This window comes from Microchirus variegatus, assembly GCF_963457635.1.
Source record: "Microchirus variegatus genome assembly, chromosome: 13".
NCBI lineage: Eukaryota > Metazoa > Chordata > Actinopteri > Pleuronectiformes > Soleidae > Microchirus > Microchirus variegatus.
This window is the reverse complement of record NC_139814.1, coordinates 13,352,357-13,368,737: the sequence shown is the minus strand read 5'-3', so window position 1 is coordinate 13,368,737 and position 16,381 is coordinate 13,352,357. Positions and strand designations below refer to the sequence as shown.

Here is a 16,381-nt window from a genome sequence, read left to right as displayed (position 1 = left end):
CAATAGACTCTTTGCGTAAGAGGTCATAGGTGACCTGTCTGCGAGCCTTGTGCCTCTCAACACCCCAAAAAATATTGAGGGAAAAATATGACTATTGTGTTTCATGAGTGGAGGAGAGGTGTGTTAGGGTGTATATTGCTAATTGGGTTGTATATTACAACCCAATTAGCAATATGATTTGTGACAAGAGAAAGTGTCTATAAGATAACATTTGGAATAGGTAATCCATAAATCCGTAATAAATTAATCACAACTTCATGTTATGCATGTTATTTATCTTATACAGATAAAAAAACAACCACCTTACAATTCAAATCTCTTACAAGTCTGTGAGTCCTAACCCAGTCTCCGTGAATGACAAGAATATGTGCAGCTACAAAAGCATTAAACCTTTGTTTTTCTGTTTTTTCTACACAGGATCAAATTCCTCCTCGATCACCTCTGAACCCTTCCCTTTGGCCGTACGTTTCTCTCTCCAAACATGGCGCACAGATCTCAGGGCTCGTCTATTGGCGATAACCCGCTCGATCCCAACTACCTGCCTCCACACTACCGTGAGGAGTACCGCCTGGCTATTGATGCGCTGATAGAAAATGACATTCAGGTAAGGCTGCGGTTTTTTTTTTTTTTTTTTTTTAAATGTGTGTTTTTGTGGTGAAGTGTTCTGATGTAATTCAAGTGAATGTGTCTCCCATGAACACCAGGGCTACTTTGAGTTCCTCCAGACTGCAGATGTGGTCAGCTTCCTGTCACAGACAGAAATTGAACACATCAAGTCCACAATCCAGGGGCCCAGTCTGGCCGCCAGCCTTCCAGAGCTGACATATCTCGAGGGAGGCCAGGAGGTGGACGGCTCCTCTGACACCTACTGGCCGATGCAGTCCGACCTGGCTGCCCCCGGTCTGGACCTGGGCTGGCCGTTGCCGCAGCACAGCTTCGTCGGGCCGACAGAAGTCACCACTCTGGTCAACCCCTCGGACCCAGACATGCCGTGCATCAAGGAGCAGGCCAGGAGACTCATCAAGAACGCACGTCATGTGAGTAAAAGGGAGGTGTTAAACTTGCATTTCCTGTTTGCTTTCAAAAGGTAGTTCTGATTTTAAAAAAAATAAAAAATGGCGGCAGAAGCATGTCATGTTTGTAAATGTACGAATACAATGTTTTGTACTCAGAATATGAAACGTCTGCAATTTAGTTCTATTTTTGATTGTTCTATTCCAATTAAAAAAGGGTTATGAATGTTTGTTGGAAATAATTAATATCTTTAACTTCTCATACTTGCATCAGAGTATATATATATTAATCTACACTGCCGTTACTAAGATTGGGGTCACTTAGAAATGTCCTTCTTTTTGAAGGAAAAACATTTATTTTCCAATGAATGAAATATAACATTAAATGAATCAGAAATACACTCTATACATTGTTAATGTGGTAAACGACTATTCTAGCTGCAAACGTCGTGTTAGAAGGCTATTGGATGATAAGAAAACCCTTGTGCAATTATGTAAGCACAACTGAAAACAGTTTTGCTGGTTCTTTGACGAAAGCAAAGTTATTATTTTGAATGAAAATCATTATTTCTAATCTTGTCAATGTCCAATGGCTATATTTTCTATTCATTTTGCAACACTTTTGATGAATAAAAGTGTGAGTTTTAATGGAAACACAAAAAAAATGGTATAGGTGACCCCAAACTTTTGAACAGTACTGTATATATATTCAGTCCTTTGGTAATGATCCATCTTCTCTTGCAGTTAGATAGTTCGCCCAAATCACTGAGCCCTACTTAATACTGTAGAATGCTGTGAATAGGCATGTGTACTTTCTCATGTGTGCTCAAGTGGATAGGTGGGAAAACGAAATGCAAAGTTGTAAATTTCCATTTATTACTCATGAGTAACCTTATCAGTGTGCACTGTACCAAACCAAAGTGTTATCTCTTTTATAAAATAAAAAAAAGACCAGTGCATTTGTGGGAAATGCTATCTCATTGTTAGTTTAATCTGACTTTTGAGCTGCCTCTGCCAGCTCTGCCACTGCTCCCTTTCACACATAGTTTTTGCTATCCAACTATCCATCCATTGTCTACTGTGTTATCCTCAACATGAGGGTCACAGGTCACTGGAACCAATCCCAGCTGGCACAGGGGGCGGAGTTAATCGAAGGGCAAATACACAGAGACGAACAACCATTCACTCTCACTTTCACACCTACAGTCACACACACAGGGAGAACATGCAAACTCCATGCACAAAGACCCTTGTTCCGACGTCTAACTCTAAAGGCAGTCAAACCTGTTGGTTCTGTGGGCCTGTGCTTTATTTCCATCTGTTCATTTAGAAGATTATATCTGTCTCAATGTTTCAACACGTCCGTGGAGGACAGACTGATTCTGAGCGATACGAGTCGCTAATCTTACTATACCATGTTTGCAATATGAATTTTAATAGAGATTTATCGACATTATATTGCTTATAACAATTTAGAATTCACAATTTCTCAAAATCAATATTATACATAAAAAGAAAAGTCATTTTAGTCCCATTCTGCAGCTGCTCACAGTTGTGGGGTTCACTTTCTGTCCAGTTAATCCCAAACCAACACAAATTAGGTTAAAGTCTGGAAATTAGTTCTTTTAATGCTTTGTTTTATTATGTTGCTGTAGGATGAACCCCGACCAACCAGTTTATTTTGTTGTTTGTCTGTTTATTCTCACCATGCTGTATTGGGGCACCTGTAGGGTGTTGCTCCAAAGATGAGCTGTAAGATAACCAGTTTCACAGTCCTCAAAAAAAAGGCCTGTTGTTCATTGGAATTTTTATGATTATGATGTTTTTCTTAACTTAAATCTTGTTTATATTGGGTAGTTTAGTGCTTCACTTTGTACCGTTTATTTTGCTGCAGCAATTTGAACAAAAACACTGGGTTGTTCTGAATCTATGATGTTTTGTGGATAGGTTTTTATACTTTGAACAGAAATGCAGTTTGTTGACTGACTCAGTTTTACAACTTGTCTGAAGGTAACTACCTAGGAGGAGTGTATTTTTAATATAACATAACATAATAAATATACTACTTCATTTAGACTCCTTCAGGTCCTTCAGTGTCATCAACATGCACTGTAGCATGCTGTTCAAGAGCGTAATGATATTTTGGTGATAAAGACAATACACAGCAAATTCCAATTGGTCTATTCTCTTTTGTTCCAGGTTGTTGCTGTGGTGATGGACATGTTCACAGACGTTGACATTTTTTCTGACCTCTTGGAAGCGGCGGGACGACACGTTCCTGTTTACATTCTACTGGACGAACAGGACGCCCATCACTTTGTGTCGATGGTCATGCACTGCAAAGTCAACCTGGACTTAATTCATGTGAGTTCTCCCTTTTACATTACATTTGTATCTTCACCCAAATGTTTGGGCAAGAACTCCAATATCAATCTATTATTGTTGTCCTTTTTACAGACGATGCGTGTCAGGACTGTGGCAGGAATAACCTATAACTCCCGGACTGGGAAATCATTCAAGGGACAGTTGAAGGACCGTTTCCTATTGGCTGACTGCAGGGCTGTCCTCAGTGGGAATTATAGGTGAGTCATTTAACTGTGCTAATTATAACTGTTATTTAATTTCCATGATTACTGTGCCATTCATCCCATTAACGAAACATATATTTCTCTAGTTTCATGTGGTCCTATGAGAAGATCCACCGCTGTATTGCCCACCTCTTCCTTGGTGAGCTGGTCACCACCTTTGATGAAGAGTTCCGCATCCTCTATGCTCAGTCAGAGCCTCTAGTCATTGATCCGTCAGATGCAACACTCGCTTTCTCTGACACCAGTAGCACCAGTTCTTACTTAGGTGGTCAGTTTGGTTTGAAGAGGACCCAGTCTTTGCGTAACCCCATAGGTTACCGAAGGCAGCCTGAGGTTCCCTCTGCCTTCCCCTACGGAGAAACTGATCGTAACCTTGCACTTCCTTTCCGGAGAAACGACCCATATCGCCACAGCGTTGAGCCTGGGGCAGGAATTACTATTGGGAAGTACTCCCAGCAACAGTTTCGTCTGCAGCAGTCCTTCCTGGAGCAGGGGCGATCCATAGTGTCCCGGCAGATGGACCTGAGTACTGGTGGCTTCCAGAGACACAGCTATGCAGAGGGAACCCAGGATAACTACACATCTTCAAGGCAATACATGAAGCACAGAGTCATGAATAATCTGGATGAGACAGATTTGTTCAGGTAGATAACCCTTTAATACCTTAACTATTTGAATTACCCAAACTATTTTCCTTACTGATCATGTTTTTTTTCTTTCCAGGGAGCAGTCCCAAACTAGTCATTTCTACAGTGACGGTCCCGGGCCAGGTTCTGGCCACGGACACTACGACAGACTTCGAGGTCGTCCTCCTCACCTCTCCATTGACCAGTATTCAGATTCAAGTTATCGGTCGGATCAGGAGCCTCCTCCTGGAATCTACGGCCAAGACTTCTCATCCGAAGACTTGACTAGACCTGAAGGACACCAAGTACCTCCAATAGCTGGGAGATATGGAGGAGGTTCCTCCCATAAAAGACCAACATTAGGTCAGTCTTATGCTTGCCTGAGCTCACCGACCCAGCCCCACCCACCAGAGAAGAAAGAGTCTCTCAAACAGTCTGATCAACAGAATGATCAAGATGCAAGTGTTAGGCACGGCCTACGGAGTTGGAGAATCCACTCATATCTTAGCACATATGAGGACAGTGGAGAGGAAGGTCTGGCTCAGCCTTTAGGGCCCGATGCATTTGAAGATCCTGCACCAGCTCAACTGCCGACAGCTGCTGAAAATTCAGTTCCTCGCTTTGGAACAAAAGAGCCACCTAATGTTCCTGCAAAGCCCAGACCAGATATCCTGAGACCACGGTATGGAAAGCCCAAATTACCGGAGAGCAGCAACAAAGACTCGACAACAACCAAGGATCTGCTTCCCTCAGTCAGTGACTTGAAGCCATTTACACTGGATAAAAAAGAGAGGGAAATGGAATGGGAAAAAGAAAGAGAGAGAGATTCAGAGAGAGGTACAACAAAGGAGGTTGGTGTAGACGTGGAGACGACAGAGGCTGCAGAACGCTTCCTGACCAAACATGAATCATTCCGTTCACGTGTAAATCCACTCCTTCAACGTAGCTCTCGTCTCCGCTCTTCACTTATTTTCTCATCTTCCAAGGCAGAGATGCACAGTGGAAGCCTAGGTTTGAAAACTGCCACGGAGGAAGACGAGGAGTTAGATACAGGGCGCACTTCCTCAATCGTTGCCCAGATCTTAGAAAAGAGGAGGTCATTGTCTCGTGAGCCCTATGAGTGGAGGAGGAAAGCTGAGGAAAAAGAGAAGGAGAAAGAAAGGGAGAAAGAAGAAAAACAGAAAGAAGAAAATGAGAAAGAAGAAAAGGAAAAGAAAATGCGCCTTGAAGAGGAAAGGGAAATTAGATTGAGAGATGACATTAAAAGAAAGGAGGGGCTTCAGAAAACAAAGGAAGATGCAAAGACAACAACATTAACCACAACTTTTGAAAAACCTGAAGTCACAACATCATCTTCATCTTTGAATATGAATGACCCGGCGAATCGACTGCAGTATTTCAAAGACTTGGCGGCCAAAAGAAAAGCCTCTAAAATTGAGACCGAGTCGATGCTAAACGCTCCAGAACCTGATGAAAAAAAGGCAGATCTTTCTGATAAACCTCCTCTCATCATTACGACTGCTAAAGTCCCAACTGTCACTGTCACTTCAACCGAACCTGAACCAAAGAAGTCAGACATCTCCTCCAAACTGGCAGAGCTCACTCGCAAAACCTCAGTCGGTTCCTCTAAACCACCAATTCTCCACTCCAAGCCTTCCATCAACTTCCTGAAGTCTTCAGAGACATCTCAATCTCAAAAAGAAGAGCATGCCTCAGAGGGTCAAAAGAAAGATATATTCAAGTCTCTAAAGCCTCTTCCTTCCCCTAAGCTCTTCAAGAAGGATCAGCTGAAGTTCAAAGGACTGAATCCCCGTCGCATCTCTTGTGGTGAGGAGATTCTGACCACAGACGCTACAGACGCAGAGAAGAGCGAACTGAAAAAGAGCCGCTCTTACAGCTCCTCAACTCTACAACACGATGATTCTAGGGAAGGACATCAAAAGGTTATGGGATCAAACACATCCATCAACACACTGGGAGAAAGCAAGGGTGAGGGTAAGACCATCGACTTCTTGAAGAAGCAGACTCAGAGGCTAAAGGGATTCCTTGGGCCAAAGGACAAAGAGAAGAAAAACTCAGGAGATGATAGGGGCATGAGCATGGTCAAAGAGATTGCAGAAGAGTCGAGCACAAAGCAGAGTTCATCAGCTAAAGATACAGGATCTACTAATACCGATCAGACCACAGCCAATCACAAGACATCGACAGGGACGTCAGGGTCGTCTAGATACCAGGGGCCGAGCAGCTCCGTTTTGTTCAGCAGCAACCTACGAGATGACACCAAAGTCATTCTGGAGCAGATCTCAGCCAACAGCCAGAAAAACCGAATAGAGCGGGAAGAAACAGGAGCAAACAGAGACGGTGACGCCGGGGAGAAGGACAAAAACAACTCCTTAAAGAAGAATCGATTCCTGCGACCAACGGGGAACGTCCAGGAGCGGGAGGGACTGCTGAAGAGGATAGAGAGTCTGAGGAAGGAGAAGAAGGTCTACAGCCGCTTTGAGGTAGTTTATCACTGCAAGGATGATGTTTTCCATGCTGACGACAAATAGTAACGACAGACCAGATTCTAGTCAGTTACAGTCAGATACACCTGTCTAGTATATATTACAGTTAAGATGTGAGAACAAATGTTTGAGCCAGATTTGTTTAAAATCAAGAGTAATTATTTTAGTTCTTTTAAATAGTTTTTATAAGTAATTACAGATGTTTTTAGCTTAATTCAAAGTAGTTTTTATTCTCAAATAACAACAAATGAAGGGTTGACATAGTGGCGGCTTTTAAGCTGTGAAAATAAACTTTGTCGGACGTCCATCTCTCTACATACAGCGTATCTTTTTCATATACAGCGCTACCTATAGGCCTGGTATATGTAGTAAAGCATATAGAATCGTTTTGGGTTTTTTTTCGTAAGGGATTTGTTGCGTTTACAGAAAAACATAAAAAGATTGTAGAGGGAAAAGTTCTGTTTCAGTGTGGATAAAACCTGATACTTGCCCTCCCTGAAATCATGGCTACCAGCGGGGACGCAAGAATAAAACTTTTAGCCTCTTAACAAAAGGCTCGCCATATTAAATCCATGTAATTTTAAGTCTATGATATCTTCAGAATATGTTTGCCACTTTCTCTCACTGTTAGACAGCCTTTTGTGTTGCTTCTATAAGTCCATAAAGAACTGGAGATTAGGTTTATTTTGTGACCTATGTGTTAGAAATCCTTTGTTCAGACTTACCTCGGGGACACAAATTTACTATAGAAGGCAGCAAAAGACCAGCAGCTGTTAAACGCAGAAAAAAACACTGATTTTCTCTATGAACTTTTGGACACTAGACATAAGCAGGCATAGATTTTATTGCATGTATCCACATTGGCAGCTGTGTTTTCATTGAAAGCTAACAAGCACACTTCACAACACCTGAGTTTTTCCTTAGGTCTGCTTATATATTGGTTAGTTTCACTAAGCTAAGCATGTCCTTAAACCTGTTTCATTCACTATCATCCCTGTTGTTCTCTTAACAGATGGGGAACAGCCTGGGTTAATGGAAGATGGAGGAGCGGCCTTTTAAATGGAAACTATTTATGCAAGATGATCAAAAGACTCATTGTCCATTTATGCCAGCGACACTGTCAAAGTACCTCTGTGGCTCAACACTGCAGCCTTTCCTGGATTTTCACAACAAGTAATAAAACTTGAAAAGACTGTATAAATATATATATATATGAAATACTGAAAATAAAAGAAAAGTCACTGAGTTTGGAATGTGCCCATTTGCCAAGACCTGGTACAACTTTTACCATATATGGTGAGAAACAAGAGAGTCCCTCTACTTGCGCACATTGGCTAAACGGGCTGATGTTTCACCTACCCAAAGAAGGTAGGGCAGCTTTTCAACAAATTAGCTTGTATGAACGTGATTAGAGGGAAAGACGGTCCACGGAAAGGAAAGCAGACACGGCACTCAAAAAAAACAAACAAATACATGAAAAAATAATAATAATTCGCTGCACATGTATAGTATATTAGCAATGTCTTTTTAGTGAAAGTAAAATTTGGACTGAAGTGGATTCCCAGTGTGCCAAAAACTGAAAGGGGGCAACTAACTAATAACGTAGTGTGGAAAGCAAATATGTGAATATGATGATAGAGTAAACAGAATAGGATTTGAATGTTTGAAGATTTTAAGGCACAAAGTGACTTCATCAGAAAGTGAGAGCATGTGTTTACTAATGTGTGAATCTAATGCAGAGGCAGCAGCAGTTCGTAGTTTTGATTGAAAGTTGAGCCTCTGGTGAACTTTATCCTCTCAAGAGAGCATTATGTACCTTTCTATTAAGGTGTGGACCCACTTCTCAGGGTTGAAAGTGTCAAGTAACCATTCAGAAAGGAAGCCTCAACGCTGACACGGTCAGAGTCGTAGGGTAAAAAAAAGAAGAAGAAGGCACTGATCTTTGACTTATGCAGTGTAAATATTAATGGTTTATAGCTGACCTGAAAAAGTGTAAAAAATACCCTTAAATAAATGTGCCTCACTTTATTTTTCCTTGCTGGTCCTTTAAATTAGTCATCACCACTTAAGGGAAAGGAGGAATCACAATACAGGTACATTTGCATACTGGAACAGGGCCATGTCATCTTACATAAGACTTTCGACTTCTGAGAACTACGCCCTGCAAAGGACTTCAAACTCCTTTGTTGGTCTTCACTTTTACACCAAAGACTTAGTTTTACGGTACTGTTCCTGCTCTGACAGTTAGACAGGACTTGAGAGCATTTTTTGTGTGTAAAGTAAATCAAAATAAAATTGGAGAACACTTAAGGGGTTTAACTCTTTTCTATGCAAGACGATATTGTACATACAGTATTTATATAAAAGAAGAGCTTGTTGATATTCTTAAGTAACTTGATTATGACCAGTCTTCTTGTACTATCAACGTGCCTTATGCTAATTTTTAATTAACACAAGCATGTGGTCTGGGCTGTAAAAAGTAACTGCCGTTAATTAGGGGAAAATCAGTTGTACAGGGTAAACGTGCTGTTTTTTTGTTGTTGTTGTTTTTTTTTTTTTAAAGAAAACCTCATAGTATTACATTGTATATGTAATACTGCAAAAAGTGTTTTATTAAATCTCTTTAAAGCTCAAACGTGGCTGTGAATGTTGTACTAGATCACTGTATTTGTATGTTCTTAAAGATCCATGAAATGAGACCCTATTTATGAACACACACAAATTATATTTTTAAATACATGAACACTTTTATAATCATATCAATACAAATATAATGAGAGAATTAACAGGATCCTTCTACTATATCTACTTATTTTGAAACAGCATGTAAAGTATTTGACATTTCATAAATGCAGTCTACTGGACCATTTAACAAGTGCAGAACTGTTAATATGAACAAAGTATAAAGTTGATCAAACCAGCCAAGGAGTCAGGAATAGGTGGTTTAGTTGGAGAAGGCCTGAGTACAACTTTGGTTACTTTTAATTCATTTTGAGAATGACTGAAGCTTATTTAACTATGTATGTCAGAATTCAAACGCTAGGATTTAAGACTTTCTCCTGACAAAGAAAGTGGTTCAAAGTGCTTCTAACTGAAAGGAAAACATGGGACTTGAACCTCTGATAGTCAAAAACGCGTACTGCGTATGTAGATTTAGTGCTGAGGAGGATCTGCAGCTGCTGTACCTGACTGCTTCTGTTTCCTGACGTCGTCAAGCTCCTCGTCGAGCTGATACAGCTGAGCCAACTTCAGCTGCTCTACAAGAACCACAGAAGACCACATCAACAGGGCCAGACAAGGAAAACAATATATGCATGAACAGAAATGATTTGATTGCACATGTACATACAGTAGAATGAGTGAACTGTAGTTGAGCGGGTACTTACCAGCAGACACCAGCTGAAGCTTTCTGTTCTCAGCGGACTCGATTTCAATTGGGAGCCTTTCTGGCGCCTACGTATTCGAAATATTTAATAAATTAACACCATGTCACACTGTCGCGGTACCCTTTTCAGTAGTAGGAAAATATATGACAAGCAAAAGCACCAGTCTTTTAATACATATTAAATGAAACCCACTTACAAAGATGGAGCGCAGATTCTTATGCTGCTCTATCAGCTGATGAAGTTGCTGTTCAAACTTCATTCTGCAGGGGAGAAAAAAGGCTTTCGTATAAATGTGACATTTTCAAGGAAAATGAAATGATTGCGCTGTCCATTAAGACACCTCTGTTTCCGGTGTTTAAGCTTGAATTCCTGGATTTCACATCTGTATTGTTCCATCATTTCCTCACTTTTCATGCTCTGGTTTAATTGCCTATAAAACACACACACACACACACACACATACTGAGCATCACACTGCAATTTAAAAATAACTAAAATGTTTCCACAAATGTTATACTGGGGCTTAAACGTATTGAAAACAATATCACAACAAATGTACTGTATTGGTAAGAGAGTCGTTTATGCTCTTAAATCCTTCAATCTATTTATTTGACTCTTACTGCCATCTAGTGTCAGACATCATAAACACATGGTCATAGGAAAGTGGAGATGAACCATGTTCGTCGGAGCCTCACACTGATGTGGCTGCTGTGATGTGAAGGAGCTCACCTGGCAGAATCCTGCTCCAAATCTTCAAACTGGAACTGCAGCTTCCTACAAAGCTCTGAATACGACATCAGGAATACACCTGCGTGATCACTGGGTTATTCTGATTTACTCAGGGATAATAGGTTGTGTGTTGTAAGCAGTGTATTCAACATGAACATCAGCAACTACCTTCTCTTTCCACGTGGATGCCCTCAAGTTGGTAAGCCTCAGTTAGTACTGTAAACAAACAAAAAAACATCAAGACGCTAAAAACAAAACAAATGTAAAACAATACTTGGACAAAAAAATATTAAAAGGTTTGAGTGAGTTTATAACTTACAATTCGCCAAGTCTTTTTTCAGAGAGTCACTGAATAATTTAATCTCCTCCAATTCCTTCTCCAGTGTTCGTTTCCCTTTAGAAAGACGAGACACTTACAACCTAGATAACTACCGATTTCTATTCTGCTGAATTTGAGAGACAAGTATTTATTTTTTACATGTATTGTCAGAAGGGTCCCTGAAGAGTGTTGCGGTTCTCAACAGAGCGGAGACAATAATCATATCTCATGAATCCCCATTCATCATGTTTCTGATACTCCTCTGCGGGAGTAACAGGTAAGGATGTACCTCACTGAAGATACTGATTACATGACCAGAGAGTGGTTATAATCTAGAGACAGTGCTATCTCACTCACGGTTTTACTTCCTTGTGTGGCGCTGTATTTTCATTCAGTGCGTTTCTGCTTGACATCTAGTGCCTAAATGAGTAAATCTATAAAGATTTATATTCTGCACGCTGCTATTTTTGATCAAATTGACAGAAAGTGTGTGCTCATTAACATAACGTCATCACGCGCTGCCTTGTTATTGGTGCACGCTGGCAAATGTTAAAATCATCCGTGTTTATTCCTGCTTTAGTGTTTTCACTGCGCAGTTGTAACGGAAATCGTTAATCGTTTTAGGACATCCGACACGCGCCCACGTGATTGTTGTATTAAAATGTGTTTTTGGACGAAATCTCCGAGAGAAAACAAAGTCCACGCAACAGCGGAAGTGGAAGAAACGCTGCACAAAGATGACAAAGTCAAGATGTGAATCCCACATCCCGGTTTGGGCTCAATTAACATGTCACATTCAACGCAGTTCGAACATAACACGTATTTATATGATTCACAGTCAGAAGAAAACTCGTCCCTTAACGTCATAACTCAATACTACATAAACCATTACCCGTAAAACCTGACCGTCGATGAAACAAAGCACCGCAAAAGAGCGTCGCGAATGCAACACGAAAGCGGAAGTACGGCTTTACAACTCTCTGGTTTCCCATCTACTCTTTGGATATCAATCAGACAGACAATAACGTACAATAACGTACAGTAACAGGGCCACAAATAACGCTGTTATATATGTACATCCTTTAACCACATGCCTGCAGATGTTTTTAAACAATTTGAACCTTATATCTATAAGAAATATGAAGAAAGGTGATAGACTTTACTCTGAAAGAAAACTAACCCTAACCTGCTTTACAACCAATTAAATTAGTCCAAATTAGTCAGACTGTACCTTGCTGAAGCCCTCTTAGCTTAGTAAGCAGCTGGTCAACGTTAGGCTCCTGTGTTTGTCCAGCTGAGAAAAACATGAAAAATATACACTGGATTCACTGAAAACGTTTAAAACTCAATTTTCTGAGCGGTTATTTTACCTCCTTCCAGTGGAATAACATTAATCATGTCCTCCAAGTTGAGTCCTGTTGTAGAAGTAAAAAAAAGAAGAGAAATGGCAGATGTGTTATAGATGGCTCGTCTTTTGCCAAGTGACTGACTAACTAGCTGGTTCTCGCTAACGGTCGTTTATTAACCTCTAGTCAAAACCTGAGCTGAAATGCAGCTAACGCTAGCTTACTTTTGAGCTAAAGTGTCGTTATACTTTTCGTGCAACGTAATTAACAACAGCAATATAAATATTCAACACGTTTCACGTGTCTTAATTTTTGTTCGTGTGCCTTAGCTGCTAATGCTACAGAGATAATATAAATGCTACAGTTTAAGTAGCTATCAACAGCTTACTTTTAAATATTTTTTGGAATAGCCACAATATTGACACAACTTCAAATGATTATGTCTAACCTGTCAGTTTGCTCATTTTCCCACGAGTTGAGTCAGAGGAGCGCTTTTAATCTAAGGTGAACTCAGTTCCCACTTTTCCTCACGAGTAAAGGCAAGAAGAACGTGTGCTCGAGACGAATCCACAACAACAAAATAATAGTTACAAATAAATGTCGGGAAGTATAAAATTACAGTTACCCGAAACTGAATATATATTAAAAACACATGAGAATGTAACCAAAATGTTTGTTTGTGCAAAATGAGTTTATTTATGCTAACATCCTTCACGTTCACAATATAAATAAATATGACATGATTTACAGAATTAGTTAGTGACATAATTACTTCCTGCACTTGACCGGATTAAGATTATTTATTTTATAGAGTGATTTTTCACATGCATTATCAGAAGGGTCTCTGTAGAGAGTTGCAGTTCTCTATAGAGCAGAGATTATAATCATATCTCATTGACTCCCCATTCATCATATTCTGATACTCCTCTGAGAGAGTAACAGGTAAGGATGTACCTCACTGAAGATAGTGGCCATAAAACCAGATATCAGGTATAATCTGGAGACAGTGCTATCTCACTCACGGTTTTACTTCCTCATGTGGTGCTGAACTTTCATTGAATGCCTTCCTGCTTAACCTGTGGTCCCCAGATGAGTAAAGATATATATATACATATAAACACACACATGTATACAGAAAAGCAGAGCCCCAGGTAAGGATAGAGGATGTGTAGGATCTTGTTGTAGGATCTTGGCGATGCAGATAAAGAGGATGGTGAAGAACAACACGCCGATCAAGCACGCAAGCAGCCCATCCCTCCAAGAAGTGAGGACATACTTGATCTGAAAAATAAAATAAAATAGTATCAACTCAGAAAAGACAGAGAGACATTGTTGTAAAAGAATCTCCAAAATACAAATGTTAAATAAATATAAGGTTGAAGAACAGCAGTTTAATCCAAGATGGTGATGGAAATGGTCGTGTTTAAAGCCACATTAAGAACATTGAATTTAATACTGTAAATATGTAAATATTTGGTGATGGGATAAAGTAGTGTATAAATTGAGTTGTGTGTAACAGGAATGGAGGTAGGAACACATATACGTTTATTCTTCTGCCTACTCCTTTTCAAACGAGATGTAAGTGCATATGCTGTCAATGTGAACGTTGCACATGTCTTGTGAAATAAAAAACCTACCTACCTATAAACCGGGTCAGCTCAAATAACAAAAACCAGAGTGTGTGCGTGCGTGTGCATGGACCTGTAGTGAGAACAGGATCACAGTGAAGCAGACCACTGCAGTGAAGCCCAAAGCAATGGCGGCGATCTCCCTGTCGTGGAAGCTGACGATTATACCCACCGCGAAGGAGAGGCTCAGGATCACGAAGAACTTAAGAGGCAAGACACAACCAAATGAATGTGACTTGAGATGCACTTTGTGTGATTCATGTGTTCATTTCAAAGCACGCATTTAGGTGCCAGGTTATATTTAATTACAGTACAACCAGTCAGAAATCAAATGTGCTTGAAGCTGTTCCAGACACTAGTAGTCTTCACAGTTGGAGGGAGATAATAATATATTTAAAAATGGAGACAACAGAGAGGTATGTCCGAACCCTGCTTCCATTATCACCTGTATAAATGTATCTGTGACCTCAGGAACATTCACAAGGAATAAGGAACCCCACAGTCTAAAATTTAATTTGTTTCCACCCCCGCTAACATCCCTGCTCAGAGAGTTTTTGAAGAACATCTGTATGTGTCCACCACAGACAAAAAGTTCCAGAGAACAACATTAGGCATTTAACACTGACACCAGTATTCCCTTACATTAGATTGTGTTTGATTCTCAAAGGCACCTCTTTCTGGTTTTTTTTGGTCTATGTCAAAGGGCATTTTTCTGATTGTTTGGGATGGAGACAACCCTTTTAAGATGGATAATTAATCATGTTCATCATTTGTTGTTAAGGCAAGTTCTTACCAGCGAGACAAAGTTCCAATAGCTCTTGTGGCATACGTGTTTAGAGCAGTTGAGCACACACAGCAACACAAAGAAGACTGTGTGGAACGCATAGTATGTCCATGGATAGCTCCTCACAAAGGCGTTGACCTCGTTGGAAAATATGAACGCAGCAAAGTAAGTAAAGGTGACCAGCAGCTGCGCTGTGAGAACCAGGAAGACCTATGGGAAACACATTTTTTATGAAAATATGGTGTGTTTGGGTGTTTTTTTTGTATCATATTACATATCATATTTAGTTGGGAATGCTGAGTCACCAATACTGACTATTGTTTTTCTGTTTTATTTAATAACCGGGTAAATGAACATGCAATTAAACAACTTTTTGGGGTCTTTATCTACTTCTGCTTACTTAGCCATTCTCGTATGCTGCCCTCATCTGCGATCGATTTGTATGCAGGCAACTGTGGTAATAATGCAGACTGCGCATGGATCGACTCGGCTTTCCCAACTACATACAATACATATGATTGACCTACTTTTCTGAGTTGAATATACTTATCTACTAAGCTTGAGTTGGCCAATGCCTCGATGTCGTCGTGAGGCCCTTCACCATGGCAACCTCAGTTGAAAAACAAACAAGAAACGAACAAAAACTAGATTAAACAAGTGTTAGTCTGTGGTTTTACCACACTTTCTCACAATCCTGACAATCATCAAAGGAAAAGTGATTAATAGTGAACTTCTCACAAGGTTTGTGATCTCCGCCTGTGGCCTGGCTGTGGCTGGGAGGAGGCGTCTCATAAGTTGGGCCACTGACGTCGCCGTCGAGAGGGTTGGTCTCAGCCATACCAGAGTCTGCACTCTTGTCATTGGCCATGGTGTGAGAGAAGGTTCACTTTGTGGAAAGAACAATCTGTGAAAAGGTAAGAATAACTCTACATACTCTTTAGGGAAAAGCCCACAACAAATATTTAGGGACAATTAAGGGTTTTAATGTGATGCTGCAAAAGTGCCATCTTCTGGATTTAACAACTACATTTGTCAATTTGTTTTCCTCCTACCTTCTTTAAACTGAGGTGATAAGGTTCAGTGGGTCCTACTGTATGATCTGTTACTGGTTCAAAGCGACAAAGATAAAAGGATAAAAGGACGATAATGAGCGCATGCTGATGGATGGACAGATTCATGCCGATTAGATCACAGCTATTTTTCTATACATTGTTTATTTCTGCAGTTCCATAGAATTGAAATGACTGCTGACTTTTAAAATGACAACATTTTATTATATTGATTCTATTTATATCTGCTTTTTCATAGTGTTGTGCTTATGCACTTGGCCAGAACAGCAAACCTATTTTATTCTATCTTACTATAACTTAGTAAGTTTAACTTAGAATATTTAAACAGAAACAGCCCGACATCAAAGAAAAAGCAAAACAAAAATTCCTATAGCTATATTATTCC

At 40.1% G+C, this 16,381-nt stretch overlaps 1 protein-coding gene across 1 annotated transcript; it reads left to right on the top strand.

Annotated features, from left to right (window-relative positions):
* The first annotated feature begins 472 nt into the window (after window positions 1-472).
* On the top strand, window positions 473-8,224 carry fam83hb (family with sequence similarity 83 member Hb). Its single transcript, XM_083899857.1, has 7 exons — window positions 473-604; window positions 705-1,037; window positions 3,213-3,377; window positions 3,471-3,595; window positions 3,688-4,245; window positions 4,325-6,731; window positions 7,747-8,224. The coding sequence occupies exons 1-7, from the start codon at window positions 482-484 to the stop codon at window positions 7,765-7,767; spliced, it is 3,732 nt and encodes a 1,243-aa protein (XP_083755983.1). The 5' UTR covers window positions 473-481; the 3' UTR covers window positions 7,768-8,224.
* Window positions 8,225-16,381: the final 8,157 nt, after the last annotated feature.